General features: G+C 53.5%; 6 protein-coding genes across 6 annotated transcripts; 5 read left to right on the top strand and 1 right to left on the bottom strand.

Moving 5' to 3' along the window:
* Nucleotides 1-3,535: 3,535 nt before the first annotated feature.
* On the bottom strand, nucleotides 3,536-6,693 carry PG994_014873 (uncharacterized protein; the record flags this gene model as incomplete). Its single annotated transcript, XM_066866282.1, has 2 exons — nucleotides 3,536-3,619; nucleotides 3,706-6,693. The coding sequence occupies 2 exons, from the start codon at nucleotides 6,691-6,693 to the stop codon at nucleotides 3,536-3,538; spliced, it is 3,072 nt and encodes a 1,023-aa protein (XP_066707958.1).
* A 946-nt stretch (nucleotides 6,694-7,639) lies between these two features.
* PG994_014872 (Cleavage factor two protein 2) lies at nucleotides 7,640-10,472 on the top strand (the record flags this gene model as incomplete). The annotated part of the gene is made up of 4 exons (XM_066866281.1): nucleotides 7,640-7,785; nucleotides 7,841-8,898; nucleotides 8,957-9,025; nucleotides 9,067-10,472. 4 exons carry the CDS (start codon nucleotides 7,640-7,642, stop codon nucleotides 10,470-10,472), a joined length of 2,679 nt encoding a protein of 892 aa, XP_066707957.1.
* A 608-nt stretch (nucleotides 10,473-11,080) lies between these two features.
* Nucleotides 11,081-13,186, top strand: PG994_014871 (glycoside hydrolase family 43 protein; the record flags this gene model as incomplete). The annotated part of the gene is made up of 9 exons (XM_066866280.1): nucleotides 11,081-11,345; nucleotides 11,407-11,495; nucleotides 11,589-11,943; nucleotides 12,055-12,209; nucleotides 12,279-12,388; nucleotides 12,470-12,557; nucleotides 12,629-12,743; nucleotides 12,808-12,837; nucleotides 12,900-13,186. 9 exons carry the CDS (start codon nucleotides 11,081-11,083, stop codon nucleotides 13,184-13,186), a joined length of 1,494 nt encoding a protein of 497 aa, XP_066707956.1.
* A 2,566-nt stretch (nucleotides 13,187-15,752) lies between these two features.
* On the top strand, nucleotides 15,753-17,018 carry PG994_014870 (uncharacterized protein; the record flags this gene model as incomplete). The annotated part of the gene is made up of 1 exon (XM_066866279.1): nucleotides 15,753-17,018. The coding sequence occupies one exon, from the start codon at nucleotides 15,753-15,755 to the stop codon at nucleotides 17,016-17,018; it is 1,266 nt and encodes a 421-aa protein (XP_066707955.1).
* Nucleotides 17,019-19,337: 2,319 nt separating this feature from the next.
* Nucleotides 19,338-21,166, top strand: PG994_014869 (uncharacterized protein; the record flags this gene model as incomplete). The annotated part of the gene is made up of 2 exons (XM_066866278.1): nucleotides 19,338-19,818; nucleotides 19,884-21,166. 2 exons carry the CDS (start codon nucleotides 19,338-19,340, stop codon nucleotides 21,164-21,166), a joined length of 1,764 nt encoding a protein of 587 aa, XP_066707954.1.
* Nucleotides 21,167-22,041: 875 nt separating this feature from the next.
* On the top strand, nucleotides 22,042-23,118 carry PG994_014868 (uncharacterized protein; the record flags this gene model as incomplete). Its single annotated transcript, XM_066866277.1, has 1 exon — nucleotides 22,042-23,118. The coding sequence occupies one exon, from the start codon at nucleotides 22,042-22,044 to the stop codon at nucleotides 23,116-23,118; it is 1,077 nt and encodes a 358-aa protein (XP_066707953.1).
* Between the last annotated feature and the right edge of the window lie 515 nt (nucleotides 23,119-23,633).

Here is a 23,633-nt window from a genome sequence, read left to right as displayed (position 1 = left end):
GTAGTGTAGATTACTTCCATTTATTTCAATGCCACAGCCACGAGTCTACGACACGGTTTTGCCCACGGCAATCACTCGATCAATTCAGTGGTCGGTCGGGCTACATCTTCTTACGTCGTGGCGTTGCCCGATGGCACGTCAACAACAGCAATTGGTCATCTAATCATGCAACCAAATCTACCGATGCCCCCAAGGCTGTTCACTCCATCAGTCCATATACCTCTTGTTCGTATGGGAATATTCTCTTATATCCAATACTTCAAACTGATATGACCAGAGCCGCGCAAGCCGCTAGCTTCTCGTATGTTCTCCCTGCTGGGCGCTGTGCAGAAACAGGGCGCAAGTCTTTCACCTTCTGCCACTGCCGAGTCGAATTACTTATCGAATCAAACACATGGAGCTTTTATCAATATCGATGCACCCTATTTGCTGAGCACAGCAAGTTCCTTTCTACGGCAGTTAACACCGAAGCCTGTCGACTGGGCAAGCGAGTGGCTGATACGATGTGTACCAAGTATGTAAGTGAACTGTACCAGCCACATCCACCGCATCGGGACTGACCCCCTAACACTGCTAGGGGGACAGGGCCTCAAGGCCTTCCTTCAGACAGGATCCTTGTTCCGGATTCCGGTCACGCACTTATGGGCTTGTAACCACCTGGCTGGCCAATGAACGTCCTCGTCACAACATCAGCGTTGCTACGTCCCCCGGTAGTTTAGTCCATTGGAGCTTTGAACGCCTTTCGGCCCGAGGTAGAGATGCAGAAGACTTATGCAGATGAACGTGAATGACCATGTTTAATTGCAAGAATATCAGATCGCAGATTGCAGGTGGCGCCAGAAGTGGCGCCACCGCGGATTCCCAGACACACGTTAAGCGCTCACACGCGCAAGGCCGAGTCTGCTTTCCCGCACTTGACCCCAGAACGATCACGCCACTGATTCTTCGCTCTGCGGCAAGGGGAGGCTTACTGCACTTGAGATGACCAATGTTGATCTAAACATACGACACTAAATATACTGTCACCTGGACAAATCTATATGCGAGGATCTTTGGGCACTCGAAGCAAACAGTTTGTCAAACAGTTTGTCCCAGAGATCAGCAGCATGCACGGAACATCTGAAAGAGCTTCCAGATGGGCTGTTTTGGCGCCCTAAAGACAGTCTCGTCTTTGAGCCGATGACCAATGCAACGTTGAACCGTGCCACATACGTGGTTCCGGATAAGTAAGGAAGGACGGTACTGGGAAATTCGATACACTATTTAGAAGAACACTGCGGAGCGAAGATGGATATTCACAGGCCACATTAGTTTATGGAGGTCGAGACATTCAGAAGGATTGTTGATTTGTTATCAGAGAATCGGACCCTGTCCATGCGCCACATGCGGCCGCGGCCACTTGCCACTGTTGCTATCTCGATACGTGCAACTCCTGATCCAAACCAGGTAAATCATGACCTTTGCACGGTAGTCGGACAGGGTGTCTTACTCCCCTGCTCCGAATATGGCACATCAAGGCCACTTAGGAACCAACAGGGTACCAATCATGGGTAAGCCATGTTCGCATCGATACACGTTGATGTTCATGCCAGCATGATCTGCATCCTACCATATGTGACCGAAGCAAGATGCAAAGGTTACATTGATTTGATCAGGATGTGCCAGTGCTAACCTATGGTAGCAGTTGAAGGCTTTCTTGGGTACCCCAGGTCAGTGACATAGGATGACTACCTTGGGGGTTGCAACGATGTCACATGCGGTTGTTGACACCCCCCTGATCACCAGTGAGTTTATTCGTCAACTTGCAGGAGTCAGATTCCGGAACGCCATCCGCTTGCAAGGTTGTTCCTCCGCGGAGCAATTCCAAAGTCATAGTCCGGGTCAGATATTCGGTTATCATATACAGCACCATTTCAATCGTAGGTAGTCGTTGATGGGCCTTGAAAGAGGGAGCGATTACCAATCTAATCAAAGTATTCGGTGGGCTGGAACGTGACCCTTCCTACCACCTATATCCCCAGAGATGATTAAAGGGCGTGTGATATCGTTGTCACCAACCCGAGATACAGCAGAGATCTGATCTGGAGAAACCAGGGTTGTGTCGGATTTACTCAAGATATATTGCAAATGCGCACGAGACTCGTTTCCGGTTATCGCTAGGTATAATCAGCCTATGATCAACAGTCACGCTGTGCAATCAATACGAGGCACATTGACTGGTTGCCATCCTCCCCGGGTAGGATCATAGAATATACGAGTCGAATATTGACTTGACTAGGAGACTGGGCTCGACACAGCAACACAAAACAAACACAGCTGACCTGGAGGGAACTGTCAATACGAAGAAACGACGCAAAACAGTGGTGATAGCTTGGCCATCACACGTCGAAACTTCGTTTAGGCTCTACGCGAGATGAAGCGCGCCTGGCTCGAACCCGGAGGAGCATCCCTGTTGACACGGCCCGAGTCCAGTAGGGGAAACCAAGGCAGCGCAAGCGTGTGCGTGACGAGGTGACACTTTGCATAATTCCGATTCCGCTTGCGAAGAGGACTCGAGCGGAATTACGCCCGGCACTCGGTTGCAGTTCTGCTACTCACCTGCCTACTTTATGTTATATCAACAATACATCAGTCCAGGCCGGCGGCCACTCGGATCATCCTTCCCGACGTGGCGTTGGAATCCCAGCCAGCTTCCAGGTCTGCTTGTTCGTACAGCACCCAAGACCGCCATCTGCATCGAGGTCCTATCATGCGATGCTACTCACACCCATCCAGATGAGATGCATGTAGAAAGGAAGTAAAACGCCACTACCTCCGCTTTCCCCATGCAGTGTTCGTCTGTTCTGGCAGACGTTGACACCCAAGGCTCCCAAGGGTGACGCCCAGCACACAACAGCATCGGTCGTTTGTCGCTATGGGGAACCCTTGCTGCCATCCACCTACTCCGCCATCGCCACCACACCCCAATACCGTTGTCTCTTCCTTTCCCATAGAATGCATCCCTCAGCGCCTGACACTCCGGATAAATCCTGGTGAAGTCGGGGTGGTAGAGCCGAAGGGGCTAGAAGCCAAAAATGCAAAAATACCGCGCGTTAGCAAGCACGCCACATATGCATGTATGGACCTCTTCTTCCTGCCAGGGAGTATTGTCGATCCTGCAGTCCAAAGCTTGACAAAGTATCGCACTCAAGCACTTGACCAATAGGAGATGGCAGGTCTCGCTATCTTGGATTACTGATCCTCTTCTATCTCGGCGGGGCTCAGGGCTTTGATTCGTACATATTATGATCGTATTATGATGAATGGTATGATATGATTGAGGGCGGCTGGGCGCTACTGCATTGCAACTCGGGACATTTGCAATCTCGTTGGTGGGCTTTCGGTTGCAACAACCACGCTCTCTCTTGGACCCGTGGCGGACTATGGTCTTACGGGTACAACACAGATCTCGCTTGTACACCGGTTTCATTTTTTAATTATCATAGCTCATGAGATGTGTCATCGACGTACTCCTTTGCCTCCGCATCCCAGAAGATCACCAGTACTGTGGCCGCAACCCTGCAAAGTTGGACATCACACCTCCACTGTCATCGCCCTCCTTTTTGCGCTGGCCAGCGAGCTGTGAGAGACAAGACGTGTTAGTCACCGGTCGACCCCCGAAAGCAAACGTGACAAAGAATACAAAGGGGGAAATGGGGCACTTACTTCTAGCTGCACTCCTCTGTGGAGATGGACCAACCAGTCCACGTAGCTCTGCGCCTCGTTATTTCTGTCCTCGACGAGCATCCTAGCAAACTCGAACTCGGCACCGTCGATACCCTGTCTCGCAAGCTGGATCGTAAGCGCCTTGGATCCGCGCATCGTCTTCATGAATTCGATGATGTTGCGCACCTGCGCGTTGAGGTGCGTTTCTAGTACCGGCAAGCTCGAGCTGTACGGGTCCAACGCCTTGAGGCTGTCCTTGCCCTCTCCGAAGAGATCGACCAAGAGATTGGGGGAAGTCTGAGAGTGGAACCAGAGTAGACACTGCTGACCATTGTCCACGAGGTACACACCGCCAGGCTCAACCCTAGAGAATGACGTCCGGATCGCAGGTGGCATCTTGAGATGTCCGTTCTCGTCAGGGAAACCATCCTCGGGCGCTAGGTTGTGAACCGGCAACATGCGGGGATACAGATAGAGGCTGAGCTCGCCGGCACCCATGGACCGTATCATGCGCATCTCATGAACTCGGCGATCAGAACTTTCGTTGCCACCCTTGAAGGCGCGGCACTTGATCATCCCCAGCATGTACATCGCGAATTCCTTCATCTTCTCTGGCATGACCAGTTGTCCAGGTGGGTGCGACTGTATGGCATGGTTCTTCCTATACCCAGCCAGAATATCAATCGTCTTCTCAGTGAGCGCCAAACGAACATCTTTCAGCGAGGTAGATGAAGTCGCCAGCTTGTTTGCAGCTTCCTTGGCTATTATGGTGTAGACAGCGTCCTGGTCGATAAACTTGAGGCAATCTCGCACATTCTCGCTGACGCTAGCAATGACATTCTGGCATCTCACGCGTCGCTGACCAGAGGCAGTAGTATACAGCAGCGCAATTTGGAAGTGGGCATCGAGCTTCGAGTCGAGCTTGCCATCGTAGCCGAACGTGACCCCAATGGTCTTGTCAGCGTCGATAACGCCAATCTCGAGATCTGCTCCGATCGTGTGATGGATGAAATTGCCCGTATACGTTGATATCTGAAGCCCGTTGGAGCAGCGCACCTTCATCAGAGCCTGGTATCCGGTTTCGCGGGTTACCGTGTGCTTGATTTCCTGTGAAAGCTTTGCGTTGTCTCGCCCAGCCACAAAGTTGGGATAGTAAAAGGTCTCGCCGCCCGTTGTCGAGGCAACATGTCCAATCGTAGCAATGTCGAGATACCCGCCGGACGGTGCGGCCAAGAAGAAATCAATACCAACACCAGCAGCAGTCATTTTCTCGGCGACCTTCTTCCACTCGGGATGCTCGGTGTTGAAAAGCTTCTTGTCAATTTCGCCGCCTGGGTGCTTTCCGTCGTCTCTCATAAAGAGTCTGCCTGGCCCCCATGTCGGCAAAGCTGACAGTGAGCAAACAACCTTTCCACCGGTCTTCTCCAGGGCAGCCACTGCCGACTTCAGCGTTGGTAGTAAAGCTGGTTCGGGGTTCTTGATGTTGGCGAAGAGGGTAGGTAGTCTAGTGAGTAGCGAACTGATGACCGCTCGGGACTCGTAGGGATCGACAAAGAGGCCGTCGCTTAGGGGCAAGAAAGGATCCTCGATATCGGGCATGATCAACATCTGTGCCTGTTCCAATGCGGGGTTGCAGTTGTAGAAATGAATATCCTTGTCGTATGTGATGAATCCTACCCGCGCGCCTTTGGGTATCCGACGTTTGGGCTCTCCGTTCTCGTCTGCCTCGTCCTCGCTGCCTTCAGGGGCGTATAAAGCTGCCAGAATGCCCTCACAGAATGCTTCTAGGAAACCCTTGTTGAAGGCCTCCTGAGTGACGTCAATCACGAAAAGCCAATTCAGGCCGACAGGCTCCTTGGTCCAGTATTCTTTGGGCACCAGGAATTCCACGGTACCTCGGCACAGCTCAGGGCGCTGATCACGGTCCACCCTCACACCCTGAGGCGTTGTAGCGCAGAAGTATTCTGAAGGGGTATCATTAGGATAAGTACACAAGTTACAGACGAACTTGCCGCCGCCATCGCGGAACATCATAAACGGATTGATGTAAGCCCTGCATCGTCGGCAACGTGGTGGTCCAACATCGCCGAAGTCCAGCACTGGGATTTCCAGCTCTCCAGCCTCGAGCCTGGCAAGGGGTTGTGCAACCAAGCCAAGAGGAAGACCGGTGGAGCTCAGACCCTCGGCGCTGAACGGGATGTTGTTCATGGTCAGACGGGTAAACTTGGGCGAAGAGTTGCCTTGGTCGAAGGCAACGAAAGGGACACTGGCCGGCGGGGGTACATGTCGCTCAAAGGTGGGATATACATTATTGAAGTAGAATTGCTGAGGGATGTCTCTCGAGATGGGCACACTCGGGATGTCATCTGGAGATACCCCTCCGCCGCCTGAAGCCTGCACGAAGGCCGACTGTTGTCCACTGTCCTGATTCCCATTCCTCGCAGCGAACTCAGCATCCGCCATTGGGTTATAAGGCGAGCCGACCGAAGCGGGGAACTGGCTGTTCGGCGCAAATTGGTTGGGTGTCGCGGGTGAGCCAAAGAACTGACCACCACCTTGAGCAGATGGATCAGCACTCAAGAATGGCGTGGCGGGGGTACCGACAGGCGGCATGCCATTGAAAGCTTGTGACGATCCAGCTGGTGCCTCGACGTTGTGAAAGGCGTGCCTGTCCTTCTTCTTCCTTTTGGCCGTACCCGCCTGGTGCCCGTCCGCGATGCCAAGCCCTGCCATTTGCGAGGCGAGATCCTGCTCCTGCTGAGGCGACTGTCCCCCGTACATGTCTTGACCGTGTGGCGGCGCATAGCCCTGAGGAAGTTGGGGAGAGGGGGCTCCCATGGGTTGCTGTGGTGGTGCTTGGCCTCCGTAGTACTGCTGTGCAGCCGGAGGAACGAATTGGGGCGGTGCGGGTTGAGTCGTTCGATTGGGGTCTTTTGGGTCGAGCTGCTCGCCCTGTCCCAGGCTATGGTACATGGAATAGTCGGCCATGGTGTGCGTAGGATGGGATGCGAAAGAGACGGTGCGATCGCTATAGGCTTATCCCGGTCTGTAGTGGGCGTTTCGGAAGAGGAGATCAATCAATTCGACGCCTTTCTGCGAAATGCCAAATCATAAATACACCAAGCTGCCCATGGCCAGCAAGTCGCAGCAAGCATGGAATATTCACTGTAAAGAAAAGGGTTGGCTTGGTTGCAGTGCACAGTTGAGGTTGGGATTATGTAGGTGTAGATATTTAGATATTCTGTCTTTTTGTCTTATGTCCATCGCCGATTGGGCAAATCCTAACTGGCCACTCTGGCGACTAGCAGCCTCCGTACCAGACTTATTGTACATGAGCTGAATACGACCTCCCAGGGACACATCTCCAATAGGCGCACATCCTTTCTCCGATAGCCTTTTTCCCTTCCGGCGGTATCTGGCGGTGCCCCACTTGCATCCCTCTGCCGACCTATCACCTGCAGTGCCCCAGCTACATCCTTTTAGCTAAGGCCTTATTAGTGCCTCCTGCACCAAAACAGGCCGACAAGGGTCGTTTTCCAGGGGACGGACTGCGCTAAAAACAGGCAGGGAAAGCTGTACAACAACCAGCTAGCCTGGCAGCAATAGGCGCGACCGCGCAGGTAGCTTTAGCTTTCATTCCTGTTCATCATCATTGGCAGCAAAAAGTGTTCTTGGGAGGAAGGTCTTGGTAGTCGCAAACCACCCCTTCAACATTCGTGAGAGATCGCTAGCACAAAGCCAGATAACCAGAATTGACTCGACTACCATTATTACTGCCCATCTGTCTATGCTGTTCTTGATTTGATGCCAGTGGCTTGTGCCACTGTCGCATCCCACCCGTTCCATCGCCGCGATCCCGTCTCGGAACGAACAAACGAAATCTAGCTCGACCTCGAAGTGGCTACCGGAATCCAGACACTAAACCTCGCCCAAAATGTTCAACTTCACTTCACTTCAGGGGGCGCGATCGGAGTCAGCGGCCGTCCAGTCCATTCTAGAGCTTGACGGTGGTGTCAAAGTACTTATTGACGTTGGTTGGGACGAGACTTTCGACCTTCACAATCTGAAGGAACTTGAGAAGTAGGTTTGGACGTCTGCCCTTTTCCGTATATCCATACTGACTGTGATGCCTCAGACAAGTTCCAACACTGTCACTCGTTCTTCTTACGCATGCGACGATATCCCACCTCGGCGCATATGCGCATTGCTGCAAGCATATCCCTCAATTCACTCGTATCCCGGTCTATGCGACGACTCCCGTGATATCATTAGGGCGCACACTCCTGCAAGAGCTCTACGCGTCTACGCCCTTGGCTGCGACAACCATATCGAAAGATTCATTGGATGAACTCTCGTATTCGTACAATTCCCAGCTTTCCTCTTCCGAATCGAATATTCTTCTCCAGCCTCCAACACACGATGAGATAGCTACATACTTCTCCCTCATCCATGCCTTGAAGTACTCGCAGCCTCATCAGCCACTCGCTTCGCCATTCTCGCCCCCCTTAAATGGTCTCACCGTTACAGCCCACAACTCCGGCAGCACGTTAGGCGGGACCATATGGCACATCCAGCATGGCTTAGAATCCATAGTATACGCTGTAGACTGGAACCAGGGGCGTGAAAATGTCTACGCTGGCGCAGCTTGGCTGGGTGGTGCAGGCGGTGGTGGCGCCGAGGTGATCGAACAACTACGCAAGCCAACAGCCCTCGTGTGCAGTAGCAAGGGCGCAACAAAACCTGCCCTACCGAGATCGAAGAGGGATGAGCCACTCCTCGAGACAATACAATCATGTGTCGCCAATGGTGGGGTGGTCCTGATTCCCGTAGATTCAAGCGCACGTGTACTAGAGCTTGCCTATCTCATGGAGCATGCCTGGAGGAAAAATGCTGTTGCAGGCGGGAAGCTTCAATCGGCTGGTCTTTACCTTGCCGGACGCAGTATTCACAGTACTATGAAATATGCGAGGAGCATGCTTGAGTGGATGGACGAACGAATCGTTCAAGAATTCGAGGACGTGGCAGATGGCTCTAAGAAGACGAACGGAACAGGAGATGGTGGCAATCCAGGCAAGCAAGGCGGCCCCTTCGACTTCAAGTACTTGAAGCTGCTCGACAGAAAAGGCCAAGTGGACAAACTTCTTGCACCCAAGGCAAATGGGGAGGACTCTGTTGGCAAGGTCATTTTAGCCAGTGATTCTAGCCTTGAGTGGGGGTTTTCTCAGGGACGCATTCCGAGCGCTTGTGGCAGACCCGAAGAACCTCCTTATTCTGACCGGACTTCCCGCTCAACCAGCTGCTGGCAATGCAGCTCTCGCCAGTACGTTCTACAGGTGGTGGAGAGATGCTGTCCTTGAGAAGGACAGCAAGGCGCGGATGTCAGCAGAACAGGCGTTGGTGCCGATGGTACTTTGATCCAAGTACGCGGCGAAGGGAGAGAGGCCGAAACCAGGAACGCGCTTCGACAACCACTCGAGGGCGATGATCTAGCCATCTATAGATTCTGGCTTGCCCAGCAACGTCAGCTGCAGGATACGGTGCAAACTGGCACGGGTGCTGCACTGGAGTCGTCACTTGATGTCGATGATGTATCATCCGAGTCATCTACCGAATCGGAAGGCTCAGAAACACATCAACAAGGTAAAGCTCTGAATGTTGCGACCACCCTTGGAAGGGCCACGAGAAAGAAAGCCGCATTGGCGGACGAAGATCTTGGCGCCAACATACTCTTGAAAAAGAAGGGCGTCTACGATTATGACGTAAGAGGCAAGACAGGCAGAGACGCCATGTTCCCTCATCCAGTCCAGCGGAGGCGTGCTGACGACTATGGCGAATTCATCCGCCTGGAAGATTTTGTCAAGGCGGAGGAGCGAGAGGAGGACACCCGCGACGGGGAGCCTGCTGGAAAGAATGACGCGGAAGCCAACCTGGGTCAGAAGCGCAAGTGGGCCGACGCGGCCCTTAGCAAGGGTCAGGGCCCCAAGTTCGACAAGCGACCGAAGTTGGAGCGCAATGTGTCGGATGAGTTCGACAATGTTGTCGTCGATGGCCCCTTGGTTGGCGAGCTGGACGATGTCCCGGATGAGGAAGAAGACACATACACGGGACCCTACAAGCTTGCTGTTACCACGGAGAAATTCACGGTCAACTTCAATATTGCATTCATTGACTTTAGTGGTATTCATGACAAGCGAAGTCTGCATATGCTTATACCACTCATTCAACCGCGCAAATTGATTCTTACTGGCGGTGGCCCCGAGGAAACGGACGAACTAGCCGCTGATCTCCCTCAGCTCGTCACACAGAATCCGATCGATATCTTCAAGCCAGACATCGGAACTTCTGTTGATGCTTCAGCGGATACAAACGCGTACACGGTCAACCTGGCGCCTGCACTGGTCAAGAGTCTACGATGGCAGGACGTGGGTGGAATCAAGATCGCCACCCTCGTCGGTCGCCTGACGGTTGCAGACGATAGCCCCATGCTTGACGTCCCAGCGGCAGTCGCAGGTTTGACAGCAAGCCATTCGGTTACTCCGTTCCACGTCGGCGATCTTCGGCTGGCCAACCTGAGGAAAGACCTGCGCGACAGCGGCTTATCAACAGAGTTTATGGGCGAGGGAACGCTGCTGGTTCAGAACGCCGTCATCGTGAGGAAAGCTGCTACGGCTGGGCGCATCAGCGTGGAAGCTGCCGGCTGGGAAACGGATACGGTGCAAAAGGTGCGGCAGATGGTGTACGAAAAGTTAGCAGTAGTTGGGCATTAGGGCTGGCAAACAACGCATTGGTCAGGCGTCCTTGGTGTGCTTCAGCTCAAGAGTGTACAGTGGAGAAGAATATAATTTTTGAGATGGCAAACCACACGATATGTTGCGACTATTTGACAATCCCCTGATTGCGAATACCTGCCCCCAGTTCGAATCGGACCGCGACGGACCGCGAGTCCTCTTGGCTATTGGGTCGCAGGTATGATTACCTCGAAGTAGTCGCCCTGGCGCGGTACCTGACGTAGGCCAATTCATCAAGCGAGTCTAACCCCACATCACGAGCATCTTAACCAGGATGTGAGGATGCGATGCGGAGAAATTGTTGCGGCCAGCCACGGAGGGTATTGTCACGAAGACCCGGTAAATGGTAGGCCGCAGCGCTTGTAGTACTCTTGGCGCCATGTTCACAGCGCCTCACCGACGTTCGCTTATAAATGGCGAGGTCTGCCTATATCTCCAATAGCCATCTTGGACAGGTGAGTACTTAGGCTGCTTAAACGAAACGTTTCGGGCTCCCTGGATTGTTTTGCGACACCACCTAATTACGAAGACCACATCACCTTGGCGTGACATCGTGGGGAGGCATCAGAATAATAGATACCCATACAATGCGGCTCAGTTTTCTCCGGCTCATTGTCGCCTGTTGCTGGGCTGAGCTAACCACGGCCAAGTATATTGTACCCGGCGCCAGGTGGCATGACACGGACGGGAATTTGATCAGCGCCCACGCTGGGAGCGTTAATTTCGACGATGCGACGGGCAAGTTCTGGTGGTTTGGCGAATACAAGATCGAGGGCCAGACCGAGGGTGGTGGTGTGAGTGTGTACAGCTCGGAGGATCTGGCGACTTGGTCGTATCATGGGTTGGCACTGGGTGAATGGTCCTCGTTCGGACGAGTCTCACGGTGAAGGACTAACAGAACATCACGATTTAGAACCGATAGAAGGCCATCCCTTCATCTCTCCTGAAATGATCATCCAAAGACCGAAGGTCGTATACAGCGAAGCAACTAGCCAATACCATGTACGCTACAGGCTCTACTACTGCCTATTTCTCTTAGATGACCCATCACTATTGAGCCCGGAAACCCCCTATCTGGACTAAACCCTTATACAGATGTGGTGGCACGCCGACAACTCCTCGTACGGCCTCCTACTTCAAGGACTAGCCACAAGCCCAACCGTGGGCGGGCCTTACACCTTCGCGAACGCGACATCGCCGCTGGACAACTGGTCCCAGGACTTCGGCCTGTTCACCGACTACAAGGACGGGCGTTCCTACGCGCTGTACTCCAACGGCGACCGCCGCGAGGCCCGCGACGTCTACGTTGCTGCGTACGACGAGGGCGTCAATGCGCTCGAGGCGGTGGTGCACCGCTTCGACAAGTATGACCTGGAGGCGCCCTGCATCGTGCAGACGGAGAGCAGTTACTACGCCCTCATGAGCCATAAGACTGGGTACCGGCCCAATAGTGAGTTTCCCTGGACCAACTCTCATCAGTGCCGATTCTCGGACCCGTAAAGAGACACGCATCGAGCGGTTACAAGGATCAATGGGGCTAATAACGTGAGTGCCTGTGCAGATGTCGTGGCTTTCCGTGCCGATTCGCTGGCCGGCCCCTGGTCGCAACCATGGATCGTGGCGCCCCTTAATACCAGGGGATTCAACTCGCAATCTGGGTACACACTGACTATCAGAGGCACGGAGAAAATAACCCATCTTTATCTGGGCGATCAAGTAGGGAATTGCCTCGACATCACCAACAGGCTATTTGCAACGTACGCCGACTAATACTGTTGTTTTCAGTGGGACTCCAATTCGTTGTGGGAAAGTAGATACATCTGGCTGCCGATGAGAATCGACGACAAGAAGAAGGATCTGCAGATCGAAAGGCACGATGTCTACGATCTGGATGTGTAAGCCGAGAGCGATTATTACAGCAGCCACCACTGGATGGGGCCTGTCCTTATGTGAACGGATTAGCTGACTTGAAACAGTAAGACCGGAGATTGGAAGCCCATACAAGGAGAGACTTACTTTGGGAAAGACGCCACCACAAAGGGAAACGCGTTCAAGCAAGAGGCTGTTAGTGGTATCCCCTCTATAGGGCAGGGGGGGGGGGTTCCATCTTTTGTCACTGACTTGCTGGTGTACAGAACTTTGCGAGCGACGGCGTCATTCTAACGGGTATCTACGGAAACGACAGCACCGTCACCTTCGACGGCATCAAGGGCACAGGCAAACCGCAATGGGTATCGTTCTACTACCAGAGTCAGTGAACAGCAGCCCCTGTTACCGTCATGATGCTGACTAACATTCTCTCATTCTCTTTCAGACACCGATGACATGGGCTTCGGCGACCAACGTAAGCATCCTACCTACCCTTCTTCTTCGTATACCATACCAAAATGCTACTCTGATCCGAAGCTGACGAGAGAAATTGTTGCTTAATCTTAGCTGGCGGCTCGCCCGACCGCATCAAGGGAGCCTGGCAGCTCCGTCGGATCAGCAGCGTGGTGGTGAACGGCGACGAAGCGAACATGCAGACGCTGTTCCAGCGCGATACGCACAAGGGCATCATCCTGTCGACGCCACTACTCTTGACGCTCGAGGAGGGGTCGAGCAACACTATCACAGTGGGCGGGCTGAGCAACGGCGTGGACTACAGAGGCGCCGACCTTGATCGCATCATCGTGTATCCCTCTGAGCCTTGAACTGTCTCGAGCAGTGAGATGAGCAAACGAGTAGATGTGGCGGGTGGCATAAATAGAGGCTGGCTGGTAACTAATAGTTGCCAGTTATATATACCATTTATGTGTATCTGCTCTGCTACCTTTCCAAGTCCCATTAGAGGCGACATGCTCATCTCAGAGAGAGAGGGAGCCGTCAAGAGCCGCTATAGCGGCTTCGTTACTTAAGCAACGTAGCAATGGAGCAGCCCGGGGATAGGAACCACTGGACAGGGTAGGCGTCAGTGCGCTTCCTGGTGGTGGATAGAAGAAGCACGATCGGTACGATCACCCTAGCTTGGTGTCTGCCGGGGAGGCGCTGGCTAAAGAACGGAGTGAAGACCGAGCAGGGATCTTCCATTGTGGCTCGTTGGAAGGCCTAGGCGGCTGTAGGTTATATCAGTTTGTGCGTGTCTTTTCGATGGGAACATCATTTCCCTTCTTTAAGAAAAGAAGTATAAAAGTACGTCTAGTAGAAAGGCATGCATCTGTCCAAGCCTTGGCATGCGTGTATGTAGGAGCAGAAATGTTAATTTGAGTCGACCTATCGGAAGGTGCCCAGCTGGTCGGAAAGGAGCCAATCAGCTTCTGGCATTGCCAAATAGACTTCCTCTCCGGTGCCCCCCAGCGCTAAAGCAGGGACCCCCACGGACAGTGCAACGGGTAGGGCTGAGAGGTGTTACGCGACGGTGAGCGGAAACAGAAATCGTCTGTTCCATCACGATCGCCACTCAACTCTATTCTCCCTTATCTCTTCAATATATTGGGCGTTGACTCTCGTCGTGAATCCACAGAATCTATCGAAGACTCTAGACCCATCTGTCGTCCCAGTCACACCAGGCACGGTAACTTAATCGTACGTCTCACGTGCCGAGGATGGTGCATACATACGTAAGTAGTCAGCTTTTCAGCTTGGGCGAGTCACTTGTGACACTGTCCAGACCTGCCAGCAGCTATTCTTTCCAGCAGTAACGACGGCGCATGAACACATACGAAGCAGCCGCTCTGGCTGGCCTTGGCCCGACTAAGTCGTATCCTAGGATATTGTGACGAACCCTACATTTTTCTCGCTTCGGTGTACCGCTTGCGCCCCTGCATGATAAGCTTTAAGATGCGGAATGCAATGGAAGCATCCCCCCTGAGCTGGTCGTACGTTGTCGGCGGTCGCTATCACGGTCAAGTCTCGACATTGGATTCTGGAAGCAGCAAGAGCGTGGTGTGATGGAAGATGCACGGGCCAAAGTCACACCGTGACCGTGGATTGATTCTTGGCGGGGCTTTCGCATTCAACATACGAGAGACCAAAGCAATTCCAGACAAGCGCCCAAACCCAAAGCGAGTCTGCGCGTTTCGGCCCAATCGCCAGAAGTCTTCGCCCGGCGGACTTGCGACGGCTCGGAGATCCCGCCTCTACTCCGTACCCATGCGCCACGCGTGTACGAGATGCTTCGATTGCAATGTTGTACCAGCTAAAGCAGTAGGAAGGTCCCGAAATAGAAAAGGCGGGCCCTGAACATGCCAACATCTCCTTCGTGTTGGGTTCTAGACTCTCGCGTAATTGAACAGGAGCCAGACCGGCAAACAATGCCGTGAATCTGCAGTTGTTTTTACATGCTAACCTGGCTGACGCTCTCGCGAGTCTCGTTTCTTGTCACTACCCGACGGCGCAATTGAACAGTGCGCACTCGATGTCGTCAGAGTCCGCACCAGCCAGTATCAGTTACAATCAGGTACGTCAGTTCACAGAGTTTTGCTCCGAGTGCCAGGGTGTTCGGGTCGAGAAACGGATACTAATCGATCTGGTGCCTTGGTGCGGGATCCTGAAAGACGTCAGTGAGCCCAGCGCTGGGCCCCGGCCTGCATCGGCCTCCACCGCATTTTCTAGCGGCGGGCAATTGTGGGCAGTCCCGAGCTTGGTCATCCAGTCTGCCAGTCATGATCTCGACTTTCGAAGGTGAGAGTAGATTCTGGGTGTGCGCTGGACTGTCGGGCAAACACCTGCACGACACCGGTGTCCGAGAGTCGCAGCGTAATTTGAGCTCATGTCTTTTTGATTGGCTGTTCCCGTCGCACCAACTCGAGATTAAGGCCATGGGTTGGATGGAAAAGGAGGCCCAGCCACTGCCCCGACAACACGTTGCTTGGGCGGAAATCCCTTCACATTTATCATCATCGGCAGACTTAGCTGTCTTTTACATACGACTCTCATTCGAAACATTCAACAGTCACGGCCATATTATGGGGCGAAAACCTTTATCCAAGATGACTGCTCTTCGCAGCGGTCCTTCTGCGGGCCCATTTCTGAGAACTTTCTCCACTGCAACATCAGGGCGAACCCGGGTCTACCGTCTCTCGAGAGATGAATATGTTATCATCGACTCCTGCCAATGAAATCCTGATATGTCTGTACATTGTCACCCGGAAATCGTGCCATGCTTGGTTCCTTGATATACCCAACAGCCACCCGCAACTCCCACTGCGCAACTACAACAACATTTTTACACTCAACTTATATCGGGCTGGTTAAACAACTACCGAGTCATCACTAAAAATGTGGCGACGACGTAACGACGAATACGACAGTCAAAATGACTCCGATGATACCAGGAACGAGGAGCTGAAACAGGTCAGGAAGGTTAGATTCCTGGACCGGTTAGAGCATTTCACATGGGCCAACTTCACCTTCCCGATGTCGACCGGCGGTATATCATTATTACTCGCACAGCAGACCCAACCCTTCAACTTCCGTGGCCTTCAGACAATAGGAAAGGTCTTCTATATCTTCGACCTCGTCGTATTTTCCTTCATCACGATGTGCATGGTCACCCGGTTCCTCCGATTTTCCGGTTCCCTCAAAAAGTCCATCACCTCCCCGACCGAGGGCCTGTTCCTGGGAACGGCCCAGCTTAGTCTGGCATCCATTATAGTCGGTATTGCACGATATGGTATACCCGAATGTGGCCCGTGGCTAGTAGTGGTCTACCGGGTTCTGTTCTGGATCTACTTTGCCGTGGGTTGGCTCATCGCCGTCGGCCAGTACACAATGCTGTTCACCTCCCCTAAACTCAAGGCGGCAGACATGACACCTGCATGGGACCTTCCCATCTTCCCCTTCATGCTTTCGGGGACAATCGCATCCGCTGGCGCATCCCACCAACCCCCGGAACATGCGGTCCCCATGATCGTCGCTGGCGTGACAGCACAGGGCCTGGGCATGCTGGTTTCGCTATGCATGTACGCGTTGTACTGCCGGCGGATGATCGAATTCGGCTTCCCCGCTGTCCAGTCACGACCGGGTATGTACATCGCTGTTGGCCCGCCGGCTTTCACAGCGTTAGCGTTGATCGGAATGGCGAAAAGCTTCCCAACAACCCAGGGATACTGGGGCGACGCCGAGATGACGGTACAGATCCTGAAGGTGTTGGCCGCCGTCACGGGTATTTTCATCTGGTCGCTCAGCCTGTGGTTTTGGTGTATAACCACGTTGGCTTGCCTGCAGGTTTGGAGGGAGTTGAAATTCTCCCTGACTTGGTGGGCCTTTGTCTTCCCGAATGTGGGCTTTACCATCGCGACCATTACCATCGGGCAAACCCTCGAAAGTACCGCTGTGAAATGGGTGGGGGCCATCATGACTATCCTCCTCATCGCCACGTGGATATTTGTCTTTATTAACTATGTGCGGGCCATTTGCCGGAACACCATCTGGGTTGCCGGCAAAAACGAGCAGGCGAATAAGGATTTCGCGGACAATCATAACCACGAGTTGTCGAAGATGGCCAAGATTGCAAAAGAATTCGACGAGGAGAAGCAAGCCTAGAATCGTCTTAGAATTATTAGAATCTTAGGACTTAGACTTACACATACCTAAATCAGGTAATAATGTTTATACATCCATAACACTCTTATCCATGCTGCCCTGCCCCTGTCTGGCTCCTGTTAGCTTATCGCCGAAGCGAGCCGCCTCGAACCAGCGCATTAGCATAGTGGTTGCAGCCATAGCAACAAGAAGATTGCTCTTTGCCGGCACCAACTAGGTTAGTACTAGGGGTTTCGGGTGCCGAATGCTTTCGGTCTATATAAGCTGACTTCAGGCAACCAGGCAACAGGCTAAAAGCATGAGTACTTACGTCCCAATGTTCTAGACAAGTTCTGCAGCCAGGGTCCAAATCCGATCACAGTCAGGCCCGGCCTGGGATTACGTCAAAACATCATGTTGGACTCCACTGAAGTGCCCAAGAAACCCGACCCCAACAAAGCACCAACGTGGTTTATTAGATAACCGCGATAAGATCCCATTGCTACTTGTTTCGGGTTTCTTTCAAGGGCAGCGTGTCTTGCAGGTGAAGGGCATGAGTTTCTAGACGGCGGCGCATTCGGAGTCTTCCCCAAGACTGGTCACATTAAATATAGCTCCCTCAAGACCCTACCTACATTGTACTCGAGATGGCTGCGGGTGCTAAGGTAAAAGATGGGGAGCGCTGATGAGGTAGCAGCGTTGTGCTGCGGCCCAACGATATTTCGCCGATAAGACGCGTGTGCGTGGTGCTGCCAATGCGGTAGCATCGAACCAGTATTCCAATGCGATCTGCCCAGAAGATGTGCCCCTTTTTGTGGTTGATCAGAGTTACCCTTACGTAACAGGCATGCCTACATGCTAACTACCTATGGTGATGCTCGTGGGCATCTTGCATGGTGAAGTCATACTTACACAGAGTCCGACTCGAATTACACAATGATTGTGATCGAAAGCGACCATGACTGACTGCATTGCTCTGCTGCGATGTGCAGAGTTCTTTCTGCTTCGCTACTTCGGGGCTACGGAGGCCCACGGGCTTCGGGCGACGGGAGCGAGCCACAGTGAGGTACGAGTCAGTAAGCACAATGAATATCGGGGTCTTCGCTTGGAGAAAGCAAAAGTCCCACTGGAAGAGGAGGTTTCACTTGCTTGGCAATACAATGGAGTTGCCCGTTTACGTACGTGGTGAAACACAAGAAAGTGCTCTTGGAGGAGTATGTACAATAGCCAGGCAAATATGTAATACCTCTCGCCATTGAAGGACGCGGCTATCCAGCCCAACTTGCTGCTTGAGATAGATTGATGAGTAGGTGGCATGTAGTTGCAGCTGAAACAGGGCTAGGGCCTAGAATCCGGAACCTGGGTTTTCGGTGTCGCGTCCAGTTGGGAGCGTCGTCGACTTCTAAGGCTCTCGTCTCGAATGGACACCGAAATAGCAGAACCCAGTCGGTCCGGCCAGTGGTCTGGGCAACAGCTGTAGGGCTAAAGTGGTTCGTGGCATGGCTTGTGGCCCGGTGGATCCCCAAGCCAAGCACTCGGGAGGGTTCGGTATTTCGATCCACCCAAAATCTTTTAATCGCTGAACAGCTTTTTGCTTCCCGAAATGACAATTTCACCCTCTTCAAAGCCTTCGCATCGCCGACGACTGCGACGACTGGAATGCCATTCATGAATATTCTCTCTATCCCCGGGCATGGGAGAGTGACGTCTTCTCCTGCCGTATGCTGATCGGTTCTCCAACGCTTCCCCTTATCTCCTCATCTGTCCTCATCGTGAGTCGCGATCCCCGTCGATCATGGCCTCGTTATGAGGGCAGGTCGACGTCACTTGCGCGTGCGACAGCTTTCAGCCATCTCGCAAGTCGCATTGCAATCTTTTATCGTGACTTCAGCCAGAAGCCTTGGCACGACCCTTATTGTGGGACCTTTTTATCAACTTTTCTCAACTCTCGCATCTTCCTTCACCTTCATGAAGGCGCGAAGTCGCGAAACGCCGAATGATCCCCGCTATCGGCCGTGCCCCCTTCGGCTTGAGGCTTGAGGCTCTTGTATTCTGGTGTGACTTTGACTCAAATTACTGTAAACAATGCTGTCCGAGCCGGATCCTGGCCTCCTCATTCGACAGCTAGTCGGCAGTCAACCTAGATCGACATAGTCCCGCAGGGGTGGCTCCTGGCCCCCCCTTGAGGCCGTAGTAGGCGAGATTGAGAAAGCATTTAAAAGAGAGAAGGCCCCCCCTTCAAGACAATGGCCAGGCATCGTACTCGTACGCAATCAAGACGCTCTCTTGTCTACTTTCTCTTATCCACCGGATATTGACAAGACAATAACACCATACACCATGGAGCACGTACAGATCCCCGAGCGGGAGCCCGCCCCGGTCGACTCCAGCTCCAGCTCCAGCACCGCTGCCGTCGACGCGGCCGATGCGCCCCAGCGGACCAAGACGCGGGAGTCCGTGAGAAGCACCGTCGGCCCCGATGTCGACCTCACCCTGCCCTACAGAACTCTTTCGGCCAACGCAAACTTGAATGAATACCTGGAAGAAACCATCACGGGGACTATCGAGGGCCCGCCTGAGCCAAATGGACAGACCAACTATCAGCTAGTTACCTTTGTCGAACAAGATCCGGAGAACCCCAAGAACTGGAGCAAGGCATACAAGTGGTATTGCACCATGGTCGTGGCCATAACGTGTTTCGTCGTCGCATTCGCTTCCAGTGTTGTCACCGCAGACATTGTAGGCGTGGCCGACGAGTTCCACGTGAGCGAAGAGGTCGCACTTCTATCCATCACGTTGTTTGTTGTGGGATTCGGAGTCGGTATGTACTTATTTCTTTCTCGGATTGGTACTCTGGGTGTAGACTAGGGGCTGACGTTATCATAGGACCTATGGCCTTCGCGCCACTTTCCGAAATTTACGGCCGACGAATCTTATATGCGAGCACGCTACTATTGGCTGTGGTTTGGATCATCCCGTGTGCTGTAGCGAAGGGTGCCGCGGTACTCCTGGTCTTCCGTGCCCTTGACGGTATTGCCTTCTCCGCGCCCATGACCCTAGTCGGAGGTACGCTTGCAGACTTGTGGCATGCGGAGGAGCGAGGTATTCCCATGGCGGCTTTCTCCGCGGCCCCCTTCATCGGACCCGCCATCGGACCACTGGTTGGTGGCTTCCTGAGTGATGCTGCGGGTTGGAGATGGCTGTACTGGATCCAGCTCATCATGTCTTTCGTGGTATGGGTTCTGATCACCTTCACCGTGCCCGAGACCTACGCACCCACCATCCTGAAGAAGCGAGCGGCCAAGATGAGGAAGGAGTCCGGCAAGAAAGACTTCGTGACAGAACAGGAGCTTGACCTGCGACCCTTGTCGGAACGTCTGCGAATCTTCTTGATTCGGCCATTCCAGCTCCTATTCGGCGAGCTGATTGTGTTCCTCATCAGCCTTTACATGTCGGTGCTCTACGGCCTGCTCTACATGTTCTTCGTCGCCTACCCCATCATCTTCCAGAAGGGCAAGGGTTACTCCGCTGGCACTACGGGATTGATGTTCATCCCAGTCGCTGTGGGTGTGGTTGCTTCTGCCATGTGCTCACCCTGGGTAAACCAACACTACCTCAAGGTGATCAAGCCTTACGCTGGCAGGATCCCCCCGGCCGAGCTCCGACTGATCCCCATGATGTGCTCTTGCTGGTTCATCCCCATCGGTCTCATCATCTTCGCCTGGACTTCGTACCCCCACCTGATCTGGATCGGGCCCGCCCTGGGCGGCTTCCCCGTCGGCTTCGGCTTCATCTTCCTCTACAACTCGGCCAACAACTACCTGGTCGACACCTACCAGCACCAGGCCGCGTCGGCGCTCGCGGCCAAGACCTTTATCCGATCCTTCTGGGGCGCCGCCGTCGTGCTCTTCACCGAGCAGATGTACGACCGCCTCGGCTACCAGTGGGCCAGCACGCTGCTGTTCTTCATCAGCCTGGCCTGCTGCGGCATCCCCTTCCTGTTCTGGAAGTACGGCGAGGCCATCCGCCGCAAGAGCAAATACGCCTACTCAGGCGACGAGGAGAACAACGAGAAGCAGCACCAGGCGGGGCGCAACTCGATGGTCCGCGAGAATGATACCGACGACGAGGACCTGAGGAGGGCCAGGAGCTACGTCAGCAACCCTTAAAAAAACATTGAGTCGAGTGATCGGATGGATCTGTCACCCTCTCACTCACGAAAAGAATGATTATGCCAGTTGACCTGGCTGTGCGGTCTTTCTCAAGTACCTATACGTACAAGGATGAGAAAAAAGCACAGCGTCCTATGTCGACCCTGTTTACAGTCAGGGTCGCGTAGATTACCTAGATCGGGCACCGGGCGATGGCGCAACAGTATGTGCTTTTCCAGCATGTATGCGATCCATGCAAATGGACTTGGGTCCGAGAAAGCGACAACCGACTTTATGAGAATGTCGCGCACCTTCTGATGTTCACGATACCCCATAGATATAGATTTCATCTAGATAGATTAGATGCACTTTAATAACTTTTATGTAAGACAAACTGAACCTACTTCACTATGATCCGTGTGAATTTCCCAATGTGCGCGTGTTTTTGGGATATGTAGATGCATGTCCATGTCACCCGATGGGCGATGTTATGCATCGTTCAGATCACTGAGAACATAGAGATGATGAATTTCATCCTTTGTGATGATACGTGTTGTTCTTGAGTCCACCAGCTGATCTCGAAAGCCTCTTGGCTGAGTGCCGCCGAGTGTCGCTGGGGTGGCGATGTCTCGGAGTTGGACTCTTGGCATACGAAGAACCAGGGTGACGTCATATGCTCTCCAAACCCCCTAGCGACAAAGCGAACATGGGCAATTCCAAGAACGTGACTTGGCATGATCATGGAAATTCAAAATTCAAGAACATAGGTTAGGTACCGAAGCGGTCAAAGCATACATGGGTGCCTTTTTGGGTATATATGTAATGGACTATGCATATCATCTTGAAACAAGATCCTACTATACCATTAGTTCATCTCCATCTAAGTAGCCACTATGCGACCTCTATACTACTACCAGACCTATATGGTCTGCATATTCCCTCTACTATTATGTAATCTGTTACCTCTTGTCGACGCAGACAACAAGGAAAACAAAGCCCAATCCAAGCGGGGGCTGGCGTACCAAAACGATGCTCACAAGGCAGACAACAAGCTGCTCTTCTCGCCCGAGTCCCCCGTGGCCTGGTACTACACCTGGTCGCTCTGGCCCACGCCCGAGGTCCACGACACGCGCGCCGTCGAGTTCCTGCCCCTCGTACACAGCACCGACGACGTGGCCGACGGGGACGACTTCCGCCAGCGGCTCGACGGGCTGCCCGACTCGTCGACCCACCTGCTCACCTTCAACGAGCCCGACGGCGACATGGGCTCGGGCGGCAGCGCCATCGAGCCCGAGGACGCGGCCCGGGCCTACCTCGACCGCCTCGCGCCCCTGCGCGCCGGCGCCGGCGGCCGCTCCTGGAACGTCAGCCACCCCTCCGTGACGGGCTCGCCCCGCGGCCTCGACTGGCTGCGCCGCTTCAACGCGTCGTGCTGGGACCTGGACCGGGACCGGGGCTGCCCCGCCGACTTCGTCGCCGTGCACTGGTACGGCGAGTACGAAGGACTGGTCGGCTGGTTGGACACGCTACACGACTTCTATAACAGTCCGTCGTCCGAGAAACAGCAGCTGAAGTTTTGGATCACGGAGATGGCCCTGCCCCAGCAGGGCGACGAGGCGGCGCTGCGCATGATGAACCAGAAACTCCCCTACCTCGACGGCCTGGACTACGTGGGCGGGTACGCGTGGTTCGGCGTTTTCCGGAAGGGGGAGGAGGCCAACGCGTGGACGGGGGACGCGGTCTCGCTGTTCGACGACGAAGGCGGCCTGACGGAGCTGGGGTCATTGTACTTGTCGTCGGGCAGCGGCAGTCAGGACGGCAACAACGGCGGCGGGGAGTTCGAGCCGGGGACGAAGGGGCCGCCCGGGAACGATGGGGATGAGGAGGGGGCTGCGGCAAGCTCGTGCTTGGTGTCGCGATGGACCGTCGGTCTGGCGGGGGTGATGGCTGTCGGCTTGGTGGCGTGGTAGGAATGAGATGATCGAGTTTACAAAAAGTACGACCTTTTACGATGCAAGTATTATGAATATCCCATGTAGCGAATCTAGATTAGAAGAATATACTAACTCCCTGACCGATGTTGCACGCATATGAACTATCTAGGGAAGTCGCATCGTGGACTGGACCTGGTTCGGTGAGCAGTTCATCAGAATTAGTAACACGGGCAGAAGTTGTTACCAACCCATGACAAAGTGTGCCCTTGGAGAGGATTTTCTTGCATTCTTTCAAGCCATAGCTGGAAAGCAACCATAGTGAAAACAACAATGGCTTTTTGTTCTTATAGGCTACAACTGCTCCTGTAAAGGAACTGTTACTGTAACACTCTCTGTCTGAGGCAGCTATATACAATAGGCAGGGGTCCACTAACCGCTCCAAGGCCTCTTCCGAATCGCTTGTACATAGATGGGTGACGGCACCCCCATCGAGAGCAAAGATCTGCCTATCTGTCCACGAAGCTTTGTAACAAGTTATAACTCAAAGAGAT

The sequence above is a fragment of the Apiospora phragmitis genome, assembly GCF_038363925.1.
Source record: "Apiospora phragmitis strain CBS 135458 chromosome Unknown utg000014l:1.0-1827420.0:1.0-1829600.0, whole genome shotgun sequence".
Lineage (NCBI taxonomy): Eukaryota > Fungi > Ascomycota > Sordariomycetes > Amphisphaeriales > Apiosporaceae > Apiospora > Apiospora phragmitis.
This window is presented reverse-complemented; position numbering and strand designations above follow the sequence as displayed.